Below are 15,043 nucleotides of genomic sequence, written 5' to 3' on the forward strand. Positions count from 1 at the left end.
TGCTTGACAGTTACTAGATTTTCACATGAAGACACATACACATACAACAAATAAGTTTAGTAACTGTATGGCATGGTTATTATTTAGTGTCAATTAAGTGGAACTAGCTCAGCAAAAAGGTCTTCATCCTCATTGTTTATATGTTGAATTGGGTGTGGAGGAAGAAGGGGAGGGGTTGGTCTTGCTGTCTTGGTGGGGGTGGGGGCATAGGTGGGGAAGGGGAGGCAGGAGAAGCAGGCACACTTGCTGCCACTTTACACAAATATATCTGTTTTTCACTTCTCTGTTTCTATATGGTACCAATCCTTCTACCATGATTTGTGTTACTTTCAGCACCTGTATCAGATAATAGTCCATGTAGTAAAAGAAGTTAAAAGATGTCCTTAAGTAATCAGAACGCTTCTGCCAAATTGTGTGATGTCAACTTGTTTTCTGGTACTGCTTCTTCTTCCTCTTTTTCTTCACCATCTGGCACTTCTTGGGCCACACTCATCTCCCTCAAGTGGTCTTCTGTTAATTCCTCTGACATAGTATCCATTCACTCTTAAATTTCTCTTTACCTCCCCCACATTTTTTTTGCCATGGCTCTGTTGTAAATCCCATGAAGTCATGTATAACATTTGTCACATTCTTTTTCCAGCAGGAATTTATTTTGGGGCTTGATGGCTTTTGTGGCTCTCTCATTATAACAATGATGGCATCTTCAATGGCATAATCCTTATAGACTTTTATGATATTCTCTCTGTTGTGGTTCTCTTTCATGGCCATGATGATCATTTCCATAGAGTACCATGTAATGAGCTTTAAAGATCCTTATGACCTCCTGATCTAGAGGCTGAATTATAGACATTGTGTTTGAGGATAAGTAGAACCCTTTGATGCTTTGGTGTTGAAGTCAATAGGGTTCTGGGTGGCCAGGGGCATTATCCAATATCAAAAGAACTTTAAAAGGAAGTACCTTCCTGGAAAAGAACTTCCTAACTTCAAGAATAAAGCATCGATGGAACCAATCCAGAGAAAAGGGTTCTTGTTGTTTAGGCCTTCCTGTACAACCAAAAGACTGGCAGCTGGTGTTTATCTTTTCCCTACAAGGAGCTGTATAGATAAGGGCAGTCCTGATCATAAACCTGACTGCATTTGCACAGAAGAGCAGAGTTAGCCTATCCTTTTCTGCCTTAAATCCTGGTGCTCACTTCTATTCCTTATTAATAAACATCTCTTGTGGCATTTCCCAAACCACCCTAACCCCCCACACCAGAACAGGGCATTTTCATCTGCATTAAAAACCTGTTCAGGCAGATATCCTTTCTCCTCGATGGTTTTCTTAAAGGCATCTGAGAATTCATCTACTACTTTTAATTGGCAAAAGCTGTTTCTCCTGTTATCTTGACATTTTTTAAGCCAAACCTCTTTCTAAAATTCTCAAACCATCCTTTGCTGGCATTAAGTTCTCCAGCTTTAGACCCCTCACCTTCCTTTTGCTTTAATGACTTCACTTTTTTTTCAAAACATATTAGAGTCCATAGGTATACTTTTCTTATAGCAATCCTGCACCCACAAAAAAGCTGCATTTTCAATATGAGGTTCAAATGTATTTTAGGATGTGCCTGCTGGCATAGCTGCAACAACATCTTCACAAATTCCTTTTTCTTTTTCTTTCTTTCTTTCTTTCTTTCTTTCTTTCTTTCTTTCTTTTTTCTTTCTTTTTTTTTTTTTCAATTGTCTTTACTCTGGATTCTTTTATCTTGAAATGGCAGGCAACTGCAGCTGCAGACTTCAATCTACGGTGCATATCAAGCAACTCAACTTTTTCTTGTAAAGTCATGACTTTTCTCTGCTTCTTGTGGGCACTTCTTTTTTTTAAGATTTTATTTTATTTTATTTTATTTTTTTATTTTTTTTATATGAAATTTATTGTGGGCACTTCTAGCATCACTAGTGGCACTCTGTATGAGTCTCATGGTGTTATTCAAGGTTTACAGTATTGCCCTAAACACAGGTAAAAAAATACGTGAGAGCCCTGAAAGGTCACTTTTTATGTGCTACACAATTTACTGGAGAGACAAAATGCTCATGCAGAGATGATTAACAACAGTTGGGGTTTTAGGAAGATACTGGCAATGCTTGAGCTCATCACAATAGCATCAGGAGGTGGCTACAAAATTATTACTGCAGTTAATTTTAAGCACTTATGATTTAATACTGCATCTTTACATTTGTTTACATTTCTCTCCACTGTGGGATGGTTTCATGTGTTGTCTGTAAATATATGCACATTTTGATAAATGTTAAATTTAAATTTCTTTTAATGTTTATTTTTGAGAGAGAGAGAGACAGAGCGAGAGTGGGGGAGGAGCAGAGAGAGAGGCAGACAGAGAATCTGAAGAAGGCTCCAGGCTCTGAGCTGTCAGCACAGAGCCCAGCACAGGACGCAAACTCATGGACCGTGAGATCATGGCCTGAGCCGAAGTCGGATGCTTAACCGACTGAACCACCCAAGCACCCTAAATGTTAAATTTTATAATATATTTGTGTATATTTTATGATAGTAAACGTTCAAATAGACTGGCGTCTACATATATTTATGCATTCATTACATATGCAACTTTTTCTTTAATTTGTCAATATTTCTAGGCTATACAGTTTATCTGCAAGTTTTTTTTATCTGCAAGTTTTTTCAAATTGTCAACATTCTCCCAAAATTTTCCAATATATTTATTGAAAAAAATCCATGCATAAGTGGACCATGAGGTTCAAACCGATGTTGTTCAGGGTCAATTGTATTTTTCTTATTTGAGTAATTCAGGTGCTATATCTCATACCATCTGGGAGAATTATGCCATTAGATATGGGTGAAGTTTCAAGTTTAATATGTATAGAAAGTAAATATTATACACTTCTTGGCTGATAGACAGCCAAGAGCTTCTTAAACTTAAATGAGAAAATTTCTGCCTGTTTAGCTAAAGCAATAAGCAAAGACTGGATTAAGAAGGGCTATTTCACAAAATAAAGACTTTCCATAGATACTTTCTTTTTTTACTAATTTAATTTTTGTTGTGATTCTATTTATAGAGTTTGGTTTATTGAAGGGCATTTGCACTTGTTAGGAATTACTGTCCCTTGTTATCAGATGTCCAGTCTATAAAACCATAACTTTAATATTTTGTCTATTCTTTTTATTGTTTCTGATATGAAGGTAAATTCCATCCATATTCTTCCATTTTGGTCAGAAGGGGGAATCCTGACCTCTGTCTTCCAAATTTGTCATTAGCAATCTTGACATTTTTGTCACCATCATCAGACCATCTGAATCTTTGACAACTTTCTTTATCTTATTCAGTACAATAACCCTTTCTGGCTTCATTCACTTGACTATCCAGTTTGCACTCAGAGTTAATTAAGTTATTGTTTTCTTAGTATCCTACACTTTTGTAATTTGTAGCTTTTGATATGTGTGCCCTATCATTCCTCAAGTTTTTATCTATATTAGATACCTGTTTTTAATACCTTCAAATGCCACTTGGCCCTACCTCTTACTCCAGTCATTGCTCTGTTTCCTGAAAGCCTTGAAGAGCTTTGCATAAATACAGTTGTATTATATTTTGCCTCAGCTTGGAACTTCATACCACACTTTTAAGTTTCTGTTCTACTCTAGGGCATCACTAGAGTCATGGCACAAGATGCAGGAATCTGCTCCAAAGTTATGAGTGCACAACCAAAAATGTACAGGAGTTGATGGCTCTGAAGGCTACCCTTGATCAATTAAGATCAATGATGAAGAAGTGTTTTCCTCTTTCATCCCTTAGATTGACTCAGACTTAGGAGGTCTCTGGAGGATTGAGCACCAGCCACCCTGAAGGAGTGAAGGCTGTAGGTCCATCACACAGCCTTGTATTGGCTTTTCCTCCTTCCCTAAAATGCCACTGTCACAATCCTTTCTTTATTCTCTCTCCTTAACTGCTCTGTCTCTGCAGTAGTTTCTATGCTACTGGTAATTGTAGAAAATAAGAAAAAAACCGGTTTGACTAGATCTCCTAGTAAATCATACCATCTTACTCTAAATGGATTCTTTTTCTGCGAAGTGATCCAAGTAGTCATCTTGTATAATAGTGCTGCTCGAATCTTTCATGTGTTCATCCTCAAGACCGGCTTTCTTCTTTCTCAACACCTATTCTACCTGAGTTGTTCACAAGTATAAGACTACACAATTGACTTCCACATTTTCTTTGGTCTGTATTTCAGAACAGTTTTCAACTGATTCTCCTCTCTATAAAAAAATAAAAATAAAAAATCTTTAATCCATCTCTACTTCTTTCCTTTGATGATGAGAAAAGCCATCAGTTACTCTTACAGTTAATTTCTCCAACTGTGCTTTTGATTACATCCAATCCCCCCATCCTATTCTTACCAGTCTTTCCAGTGCCTCCTTTTACAGAACTTACCTGTAATAGAAGAAAACAAAACACAAAACCAAAATCCTTTTTTTTTTACTTCATCATTATTCCTGCTAACTATGAACTTTTCTGGCTTTTTTTCATTCAAAGGAGCATTTATTGAAATAATACTCTATTTTATCACATATTTATTCCTTAAGCCCCAACAACCTAGTTCCAGTCTTTATTGTTCCTTGGGAACCACCATCTTAAAGGTCAACGAAGGATAAAACAGTCATTTTGCCTCATAGCCTTTCCTCAGTCATCATCTTTGATCACATTCCAATATGTTCCAATAAATCTGTTTTCTTTCATGAAATTTTAAAAATTTGCACATATCTATTCTCCCTCTTTACATTACCTAATTATTGTCTTATCCACTCCCAGAGCTCTCTGTAGGTTCTTTCTCTGATTCTGATCCTTCTCCCACACCCCAGTCTTATATTATTGTTCACTTCTTGTTGTGTATTACTCTTGGACAATGAGTTGGACCTCAAAGTTAGCTTCTTTAAAATGGAGATTATCATTCCCATTTACTTCCTCCTTACCTCAGCTCTTCAAAGCTTCTAACTTTCTTGTTTTTGAACAATAGTAATTTTCTTTAAGGCACCAACGATTTCTACTTCCTCTTTGCATCTTCAATATTTGAAGAAGTTAAAATAGGCGCTCTGATTTATATACATTAACTCATTTAATCCCCATAGCAATTCACATTTTGTACATAAGTAAACCAAGACCCATAGTGGTCAAGTGAGTTGCCTAATATCTCAGAGCTGCCTAGGAATGGGAAACATATCTTCTGGATACCTAAATTCATATACTTTTCACTGTGTAACAGAATAGTCACTCTTATTTTTTTTTTTATATGAAGTTTATTGACAAATTGGTTTCCATACAACACCCAGTGCTCATCCCAAAAGGTGCCCTCCTCAATACCCATCACCCACCCGCCCCTCCCTCCCACCCCCCATCAACCCTCAGTTTGTTCTCAGTTTTTAACAGTCTCTTATGCTTTGGCTCTCTCCCACTCTAACGTCCTTTTTTTTTTTTTTTTTCCTTCCCCTCCCCCATGGGTTCCTGTTAAGTTTCTCAGGATCCACAGAAGAGTGAAACCATATGGTATCTGTCTTTCTCTGTATGGCTTATTTCACTTAGCATCACACTCTCCAGTTCCATCCACGTTGCTACAAAAGGCCATATTTCATTTTTTCTCATTGCCACGTAGTATTCCATTGTGTATATAAACCACAATTTCTTTATCCATTCATCACTTAATGGACATTTAGGCTCTTTCCATAATTTGGCTATTGTTGAGAGTGCTGCTATGAACATTGGGGTACAAGTGCCCCTATGCATCAGTACTCCTGTATCCCTTGGGTAGATTCCTAGCAGTGCTATTGCTGGGTCATAGGGTAGGTCTATTTTTAATTTTCTGAGGAACCTCCACACTGCTTTCCAGAGCGGCTGCACCAATTTGCATTCCCACCAACAGTGCAAGAGGGTTCCCGTTTCTCCACATCCTCTCCAGCATCTATAGTCTCCTGATTTGTTCATTTTGGCCACTCTGACTGGCGTGAGGTGATACCTGAGTGTGGTTTTGATTTGTATTTCCCTGATAAGGAGCGACGCTGAACATCTTTTCATGTGCCTGTTGGCCATCTGGATGTCTTCTTTAGAGAAGTGTCTATTCATGTTTTCTGCCCATTTCTTCACTGGGTTATTTGTTTTTCGTGTGTGGAGTTTGGTGAGCTCTTTATAAATTTTAGATACTAGCCCTTTGTCCGATATGTCATTTGCAAATATCTTTTCCCATTCCGTTGGTTGCCTTTTAGTTTTGTTGGTTGTTTCCTTTGCTGTGCAGAAGCTTTTTATCTTCATAAGGTCCCAGTAATTCACTTTTGCTTTTAATTCCCTTGCCTTTGGGGATGTGTCGAGTAAGAGATTGCTACGGCTGAGGTCAGAGAGGTCTTTTCCTGCTTTCTCCTCTAAGGTTCTGATGGTTTCCTGTCTCACATTTAGGTCCTTTATCCATTTTGAGTTTATTTTTGTAAATGGTGTGAGAAAGTGGTCTAGTTTCAACCTTCTGCATGTTGCTGTCCAGTTCTCCCAGCACCATTTGTTAAAGAGGCTGTCTTTTTTCCATTGGATGTTCTTTCCTGCTTTGTCAAAGATGAGTTGGCCATATGTTTGTGGGTCTAGTTCTGGGGTTTCTATTCTATTCCATTGGTCTGTGTGTCTGTTTTTGTGCCAATACCATGCTGTCTTGATGATGACAGCTTTGTTAGTAGAGGCTGAAGTCTGGGATTGTGATGCCTCCTGCTTTGGTCTTCTTCAAAATTCCTTTGGCTATTCGGGGCCTTTTGTGGTTCCATATGAATTTTAGGATTGCTTGTTCTAGTTTCGAGAAGAATGCTGGTGCAATTTTGATTGGGATTGCATTGAATGTGTAGATAGCTTTGGGTAGTATTGACATTTTGACAATATTTATTTTTCCAATCCATGAGCAGGGAATGTCTTTCCATTTCTTTAAATCTTTTTCAATTGCCTTCATAAGCTTTCTATAGTTTTCAGCATACAGATCCTTTACATCTTTGGTTAGATTTATTCCTAGGTATTTTATGCTTCTTGGTGCAATTGTGAATGGGATCAGTTTCTTTATTTGTCTTTCTGTTGCTTCATTGTTAGTGTATAAGAATGCAACTGATTTCTGTACATTGATTTTGTATCCTGCAACTTTGCTGAATTCATGTATCAGTTCTAGCAGACTTTTGGTGGAGTCTATCGGATTTTCCATGTATAATATCATGTCATCTGCAAAAAGCGAAAGCTTGACTTCATCTTTGCCAATTTTGATGCCTTTGATTTCCTTTTGTTGTCTGATTGCTGATGCTAGAACTTCCAGCACTATGTTAAACAACAGCGGTGAGAGTGGGCATCCCTGTCGTGTTCCTGATCTCAGGGAAAAAGCTCTCAGTTTTTCCCCGTTGAGGATGATGTTAGCTGTGGGCTTTTCATAAATGGCTTTTATGATCTTTAAGTATGTTCCTTCTATCCCGACTTTCTCAAGGGTTTTTATTAAGAAAGGGTGCTGGATTTTGTCAAAGGCCTTTTCTGCATCGATTGGCAGGATCATATGGTTCTTCTCTTTTTTTTTGTTAATGTGATGTATCACGTTGATTGATTTGCGAATGTTGAACCAGCCCTGCATCCCAGGAATGAATCCCACTTGATCATGGTGAATAATGCTTTTTATATGCTGTTGAATTCGATTTGCTAGTATCTTATTGAGAATTTTGGCATCCATATTCATCAGGGATATTGGCCTGTAGTTCTCTTTTTTTACTGGGTCTCTGTCTGGTTTAGGAATCAAAGTAATACTGGCTTCATAGAATGAGTCTGGAAGTTTTCCTTCCCTTTCTATTTCTTGGAATAGCTTGAGAAGGATAGGTATTATCTCTGCTTTAAACGTCTGGTAGAACTCCCCTGGGAAGCCATCTGGTCCTGGACTCTTATTTGTTGGGAGATTTTTGATAACCGATTCAATTTCTTCGCTGGTGATGGGTCTGTTCAAGCTTTCTATTTCCTCCTGATTGAGTTTTGGAAGAGTGTGGGTGTTCAGGAATTGGTCCATTTCTTCCAGGTTGTCCAATTTGTTGGCATATAATTTTTCATAGTATTCCCTGATAATTGTTTGTATCTCTGAGGGATTGGTTGTAATCATTCCATTTTCATTCATGATTTTATCTATTTGGGTCATCTCCCTTTTCTTTTTGAGAAGCCTGGCTAGAGGTTTGTCAATTTTGTTTATTTTTTCAAAAAACCAACTCTTGGTTTCGTTGATATGCTCTACAGTTTTTTTAGATTCTATATTGTTTATTTCTGCTCTGATCTTTATTATTTCTCTTCTTCTGCTGGGTTTAGGCTGCCTTTGCTGTTCTGCTTCTATTTCCTTTAGGTGTGCTGTTAGATTTTGTATTTGGGATTTTTCTTGTTTCTGGAGATAGGCCTGGATTGCAATGTATTTTCCTCTCAGGACTGCCTTCGCTGCGTCCCAAAGCGTTTGGATTGTTGTATTTTCATTTTCGTTTGTTTCCATATATTTTTTGATTTCTTCTCTAATTGCCTGGTTGACCCACTCATTCGTTAGTAGGGTGTTCTTTAACCTCCATGCTTTTGGAGGATTTCCAGACTTTTTCCTGTGGTTGATTTCAAGCTTCATAGCATTGTGGTCTGAAAGTATGCATGGTATAATTTCAATTCTTGTAAACTTATGAAGGGCTGTTTTGTGACCCAGTATATGATCTATCTTGGAGAATGTTCCATGTGCACTCGAGAAGAAAGTATATTCTGTTGCTTTGGGATGCAGAGTTCTAAATAGATCTGTCAAGTCCGTCTGATCCAGTGTCTCATTCAGGGCCCTTGTTTCTTTATTGACCGTGTGTCTAGATGATCTATCCATTTCTGTAAGTGGGGTGTTAAAGTCCCCTGCAATTACCACATTCTTATCAATAAGGTTGCTTCTGTTTATGAGTAATTGTTTTATATATTTGGGGGCTCCGGTATTCGGCGCATAGACATTTATAATTGTTAGCTCTTCCTGATGGATAGACCCTGTAACTATTATATAATGTCCTTCTTCATCTCTTGTTACAGCCTTTAATTTAAAGTCTAGTTTGTCTGATATAAGTATGGCTACTCCAGCTTTCTTCTGGCTTCCAGTAGCATGATAAATAGTTCTCCATCCCCTCACTCTGAATCTAAAGGTGTCCTCAGGTCTAAAATGAGTCTCTTGTAGACAGCAAATAGATGGGTCTTGTTTTTTTATCCATTCTGATACCCTATGTCTTTTGGTTGGCGCATTTAATCCATTTACATTCAGTGTTATTATAGAAAGATACGGGTTTAGAGTCATTGTGATGTCTGTATGTTTTATGCTTGTAGTGATGTCTCTGGTACTTTGTCTCACAGGGTCCCCCTTAGGATCTCTTGTAGGGCTGGTTTAGTGGTGACAAATTCCTTCAGTTTTTGTTTGTTTGGGAAGACCTTTATCTCTCCTTCTATTCTAAATGACAGACTTGCTGGATAAAGGATTCTCGGCTGCATATTTTTGCTGTCTAGCACCCTGAAAATCTCGTGCCAATTCTTTCTGGCCTGCCAAGTTTCAAAAGAGAGATCAGTCACGAGTCTTATAGGTCTCCCTTTATATGTGAGGGCACGTTTACCCCTTGCTGCTTTCAGAATTTTCTCTTTATCCTTGTATTTTGCCAGTTTCACTATGATATGTCGTGCAGAAGATCGATTCAAGTTACGTCTGAAGGGAGTTCTCTGTGCCTCTTGGATTTCAATGCCTTTTTCCTTCCCCAGTTCAGGGAAGTTCTCAGCTATTATTTCTTCAAGTACCCCTTCAGCACCTTTCCCTCTCTCTTCCTCCTCTGGGATACCAATTATGCGTATATTATTTCTTTTTAGTGTATCACTTAGTTCTCTAATTTTCCCCTCATACTCCTGGATTTTTTTATCTCTCTTTTTCTCAGCTTCCTCTTTTTCCATAACTTTATCTTCTAGTTCACCTATTCTCTCCTCTGCCTCTTCCATCCGAGCCGTGGTGGTTTGCATTTTGTTTTCCATTTCCTTTAAAGCGTTTTTCAGCTCCTCGTGACTGTTCCTTAGTCCCCTGATGTCTGTAGCAAGAGATTCTCTGCTGTCCTGTATGCTGTTTTCCAGCCCAGCGATTAATTTTATGACTATTATTCTAAATTCACTTTCTGTTATATTATTTAAATCCTTTTTGATCAGCTCATTAGCTGTTGTTATTTCCTGGAGATTCTTCTGAGGGGAATTCTTCCGCTTGGTCATTTTGGATAGTCCCTGGTGTGGTGAGGGCCTGCAGGGCACTTCCCCTGTGCTGTGGTGTATAACTGGAGTTGGTGGGCGGGGCCGCAGTCCGACCTGATGTCTGCCCCCAGCCCACCGCTGGGGCCACAGTCAGACTGGTGTGTGCCTTCTCTTCCCCTCTCCTAGGGGCGGGATTCACTGTGGGGTGGCGTGGCCCGTCTGGGCTACTTGCACACTGCCAGGCTTGTGATGCTGGGGATCTGGCGTATTAGCTGGGGTGGGTAGGCAAGGTGCACGGGGGCGGGAGGGGCAGGCTTAGCTCGCTTCTCCTTAGGTGATCCACTTCAGGAGGGGCCCTGTGGCAGCCGGAGGGAGTCAGATCCGCTGCCGGAGGTTTGGCTCCGCAGAAGCACAGAGTTGGGTGTTCGCGCGGAGGGAGCAATTTCCCTGGCCGGAACCGGTTCCCTTTGGGATTTTGGCTGGCGGATGGGCGGGGGAGATGGCGCTGGCGAGCGCCTTTGTTCCCCGCCAAACTGAGCTCTGTCGTCCGGGGGCTCCGCAGCTCACCCTCCCTTTGTCCTCCGGCCTTCCCGCTTTCCGAGCAGAGCTGTTAACTTATGACCTCCCAGACGCTAAGTCGCGCTTGCTGTCGGAACACAGTCCGTCAGGCCCCTCCGCTTTTGCAAGCCGGACTCGGGGGCTCTGCTTGGCCGGCGAGCCGCCCCTCCGCCCCGGCTCCCTCCCGCCAGTCCGTGGAGCGCGCACCGCCTCGCCGCCCTTCCTACCCTCTTCCGTGGGCCTCTCGTCTGCACTTGGGTCTGGTGACTCCGTGTGCCTGGTGACTCTGTTCTGCTAATCCTCTGGCGGTTTTCTGGGTTATTTAGGCAGGTGTAGGTGGAATCTAAGTGATCAGCAGGACGCGCGGTGAGCCCAGCGTCCTCCTACGCCGCCATCTTCCCAGAATCCCCCCGAATAGTCACTCTTAAACAGCATTGAATGCTGAATTATCAAGAAATACTCAATTATGTTTTTTCTATTTTATATATTAAGGAATGAAAGCAGACAATACATTTTAGAAAGAATATGAACCTTCTTCAACAAGATTTGAAAGTTATAAAGACTTTGTATTAAACTTTATATTATTAAAATGCTATTTTAATCAGAACAACCTTTTTCTCAGATTCCTCAATCTATCAAGGTTGTGTTACATACTGAACAGGGTGGTTGTGTTATACACTAAACTGGGTGGCTATATTATATACTAAACCGGGTATATATTCCCTAATGTCTTTCATATTGAGTTCGGAGTTGGAAATAGTTTTTTTTTTAGTATATGTTATTAACTGGATATTTGTCAATGTTAAACTCAACTCAACAATTAAAATCTTTACCTATTGAGCTTCAGAGCTAAATTAAGTTTGATAACTGAGAATAAGAATCTAAAAGTAAAGGGAGGGTCAATAGTGGCAGTTAGTTAATAGTGGAGAAATGTCCTATGAGTAGACAAAGTGGAAAATTACATGATAGCCTGTAAGTATGGATTATACTCTGGGCAAAGGATGCACCATCATTAGGCAATTGCACACTGAACAACTGTCGGTTAAGTGCCATTTTATCCAATTTAGACCTAATGAACTTAGTAGATGAGATAGATCCCTGCTGAATTAAGGAGCAATCAAAGCCTCATTTTGGATTCTGTGCCATCTAGGTCAAGAAGTTCCAAAAGTGTTGGGTATGACTTGGTACAGGAAAGAGAGAACTTTCTTCTCCTTCCTTCTGGTTAATTCTTTAACAAATACTTATGGAATATGATTTGTGCCATAGGAAGTATCATTTGGTGATTGGTAGATAATGATATAACAGAAAACTCTTCTTTGCCATTGAAGAATTTTAGTTATACTTTTGCTAATTTTTCTCAGTTACTCTGAATGACATTTTTAAATCAAAGTGATAAAAAAATTTTTGTTTGAGTCTAAAAGCAAAGTAACTCTCTCCCCTAGCAAGAAGCTTGCTAAAAAGTCTTTAATAAAAGGGATAAGGAATGGAGAGGTGAGGATGTGTTTTGTGTACTCAATCTCACCTATCTCAGAGGTGCAATGACACTGTGGTTTTATTTGGAACTTTCAGGAAGGGATCCGGATCACCCTTTGGCAGGAAGTGCAAAAGATGTGTCAGAAGAAGCCCATGTCTGCCTACCCTGCAGAGAGGGCTGCCCCTACTGTGCTGATGACAGCCCTTGCTTTGTCCAGGAGGATAAGTATTTGCGACTTGCTATCATCTCCTTCCAAGCCCTGTGTATGCTGCTCGACTTCGTTAGCATGCTCGTGGTCTACCACTTTCGCAAAGCAAAGGTAAACCCAGGTACCCTGGTTATGTACTTCCTTTTTATTACGAAGTGACCACTTCTTTTTTCAAACAAATTGAGTTTTTCCAAGCCCCAGTTGCCTCTCTGTTTGGCAGAAATCTTCCTAGTCCCATATAATTAGACCAGAGTATGAACATTACATTCTTTAACTTCCTAAGAGAAGTAGGGTTTAAAAATATGGAACCTTATTATAACATTTTCTTCTACAGAATGCTTCCTCCAATTTAGTGTGGAACCTCAGTACTTTATTGCCTTGAAGAACTCTCTTTTCTATCTCTTTGGCTTCTAGAAGAACTTATTTTTCTAGTAGCCAGTGTATTGTTAATTTTTTCATATCTAGAAAGCTTTTTGGTATTTGTTATATTTCATTTTTATTTCTCTTAACCATTGGCAAATGCACAACTATTTTTGAGCACATTATCCTACAAAGGGCTTATATGACTTTTGAGCGAGGCTGCCCTTTGGTTCTGTTCTGAGAAATCAAAGAATAGTATAAACATTTGTATGCTTCTTAGTCAGGGGTGGAGGAAATGCTAAAATGTCCAGGGTAAACATTTCTGGGAAATTGTCTTCAGTTGGTCACCCAATGAATTATATGTAGCCAGTGTTGTTGTCAGAATTTGTGGTTCTGTTTCTTTCAGAAACTTATTTGTTGTATTGGGGGAAAAAAAAACACAAAGTCTAAAGTTTCCAGCTTTTCCAAATTCATATGACCCCTTCGTGTTAGCAAAGTTATACAGATTGGTTTAGATAACCAAGCTTACTGGAAGCATAAAGTGTTCCCATTAGAAATTTTAAAAATAAAACAACTCTCTGTGAATGGCATCTATTACAAGGCCTCAAGTTAACATAATAAAAGAAAACCCTCTATTGAGATTCTAGGAGAAGGTGTCCATTATGTTAATGTTATAGACTTTAATAGTTATTTTAAATAGACAGTTTCATTAACAGAAGCATACAACACAAATTAAAATCAGGCTTTAAGTTAGCCAGAAAGTGCAAATGGGCAAAATGCGCTTCATTTAACCAATACTTGTTTTTTTTTTGCAACAAAATATGTGTTAAAGTGTATATGTAATAAAGAAGCAGGCAAGTGGAGTTGAGAAATATCTAACCACTGTTACCTAGATAACAACCCATTTTTTAAAAAACCTATCCCTGGCACAGCAGGTAGAATTAAAAGGTCTATTTAATAAACTACTCTGAAATCTCTCTATGTAGTATAATTCATTTGCACAGGGGATAACAGTTCTTTACAAATTTTAATTGATTATAATCATTAATGTTTGCTGTGCTAAATGGAGTTAATGATATATAATGGGTAGAATATTATATTGGATATTAAGAAATCTGAGATAGTTCTTTTTTTTTTAATATATGAAATTTATTGTCAAATTGGTTTCCATATAACACCCAGTGCTCATCCCAAAAGATGCCCTCTTCAATGCCCATCACCTACCCTTCCCTCCCTCCCACCCCCCATCAACCCTCAGTTTGTTCTCAGTTTTTAAGAGTCTCTTATGCTTTGGCTCTCTCCCACTCTAACCTCTTTTTTTTTTTCCTTCCCCTCCCCCATGGGTTTCTGTTAAGTTTCTCAGGATCCACATAAGAGTGAAAACATATGGTATCTGTCTTTCTCTGTATGGCTTATTTCACTTAGCATCACACTCTCCAGTACCATCCACATTGCTACAAAGGGCCATATTTCATTCTTTCTCATTGCCATGTAGTACTCCATTGTGTATATAAACCACAATTTCTTTATCCATTCATCACTTAATGGACATTTAGGCTTTTTCCACAAATTTGGCTATTGTTGAGAGTGCTGCTATAAACATTGGGGTACAAGTGCCCCTATGCATCAGTACTCCTGTATCCCTTGGGTAAATTCCTAGCAGTGCTATTGCTGGGTCATAGGGTAGGTCTATTTTTAATTTTTTGAGGAACCTCCACACTGTTTTCCAGAGCGGCTGCACCAGTTTGCATTCCCACCAACAGTGCAAGAGGGTTCCCATTTCTCCACATCCTCTCCAGCATCTATAGTCTCCTGATTTGTTCATTTTGGCCACTCTGACTGGCGTGAGGTGATACCTGAGTGTGGTTTTGATTTGTATTTCCCTGATGAGGAGCGATGTTGAGCACTGAGATAGTTCTTGATGGACCAATGTCTTGATCTATGTTAATGTTACTTAACATTTCCAAAGTTACTAACCTTTCAAACTTCTTTGGGTCGTCATATGAAATGCTACTTTATAAGGTTTTCATGAGAATAGATATCTTCGTGTATCATTTAGTGAAATTTCTATAGCTACAAACTAGTTGTAGTAAATAAATTAGATGTTATCTAGTTTTAGGATGGTCACTTTTTGAAGAATCAGTTTTCACAGAATGTGACATAATATAAGGGGGA

General features: G+C 39.1%; 1 protein-coding gene across 1 annotated transcript in view; it reads left to right on the forward strand.

Moving 5' to 3' along the window:
- GPR158 (G protein-coupled receptor 158) overlaps positions 1–15,043 on the forward strand; it is a 425,672-nt gene that overhangs the window by 221,090 nt on the left and 189,539 nt on the right. The window contains exon 4 of the mRNA XM_047065052.1: positions 12,396–12,619. Coding sequence (XP_046921008.1) covers positions 12,396–12,619 — 224 coding nt within the window. The remainder of the gene's footprint in view (positions 1–12,395; positions 12,620–15,043) is intronic.

This window comes from Lynx rufus, unplaced genomic scaffold (assembly GCF_022079265.1).
Source record: "Lynx rufus isolate CCGP_SWC_20201006 ecotype Redwood Valley unplaced genomic scaffold, mLynRuf1.p SCAF_7, whole genome shotgun sequence".
Taxonomy (NCBI): domain Eukaryota; kingdom Metazoa; phylum Chordata; class Mammalia; order Carnivora; family Felidae; genus Lynx; species Lynx rufus.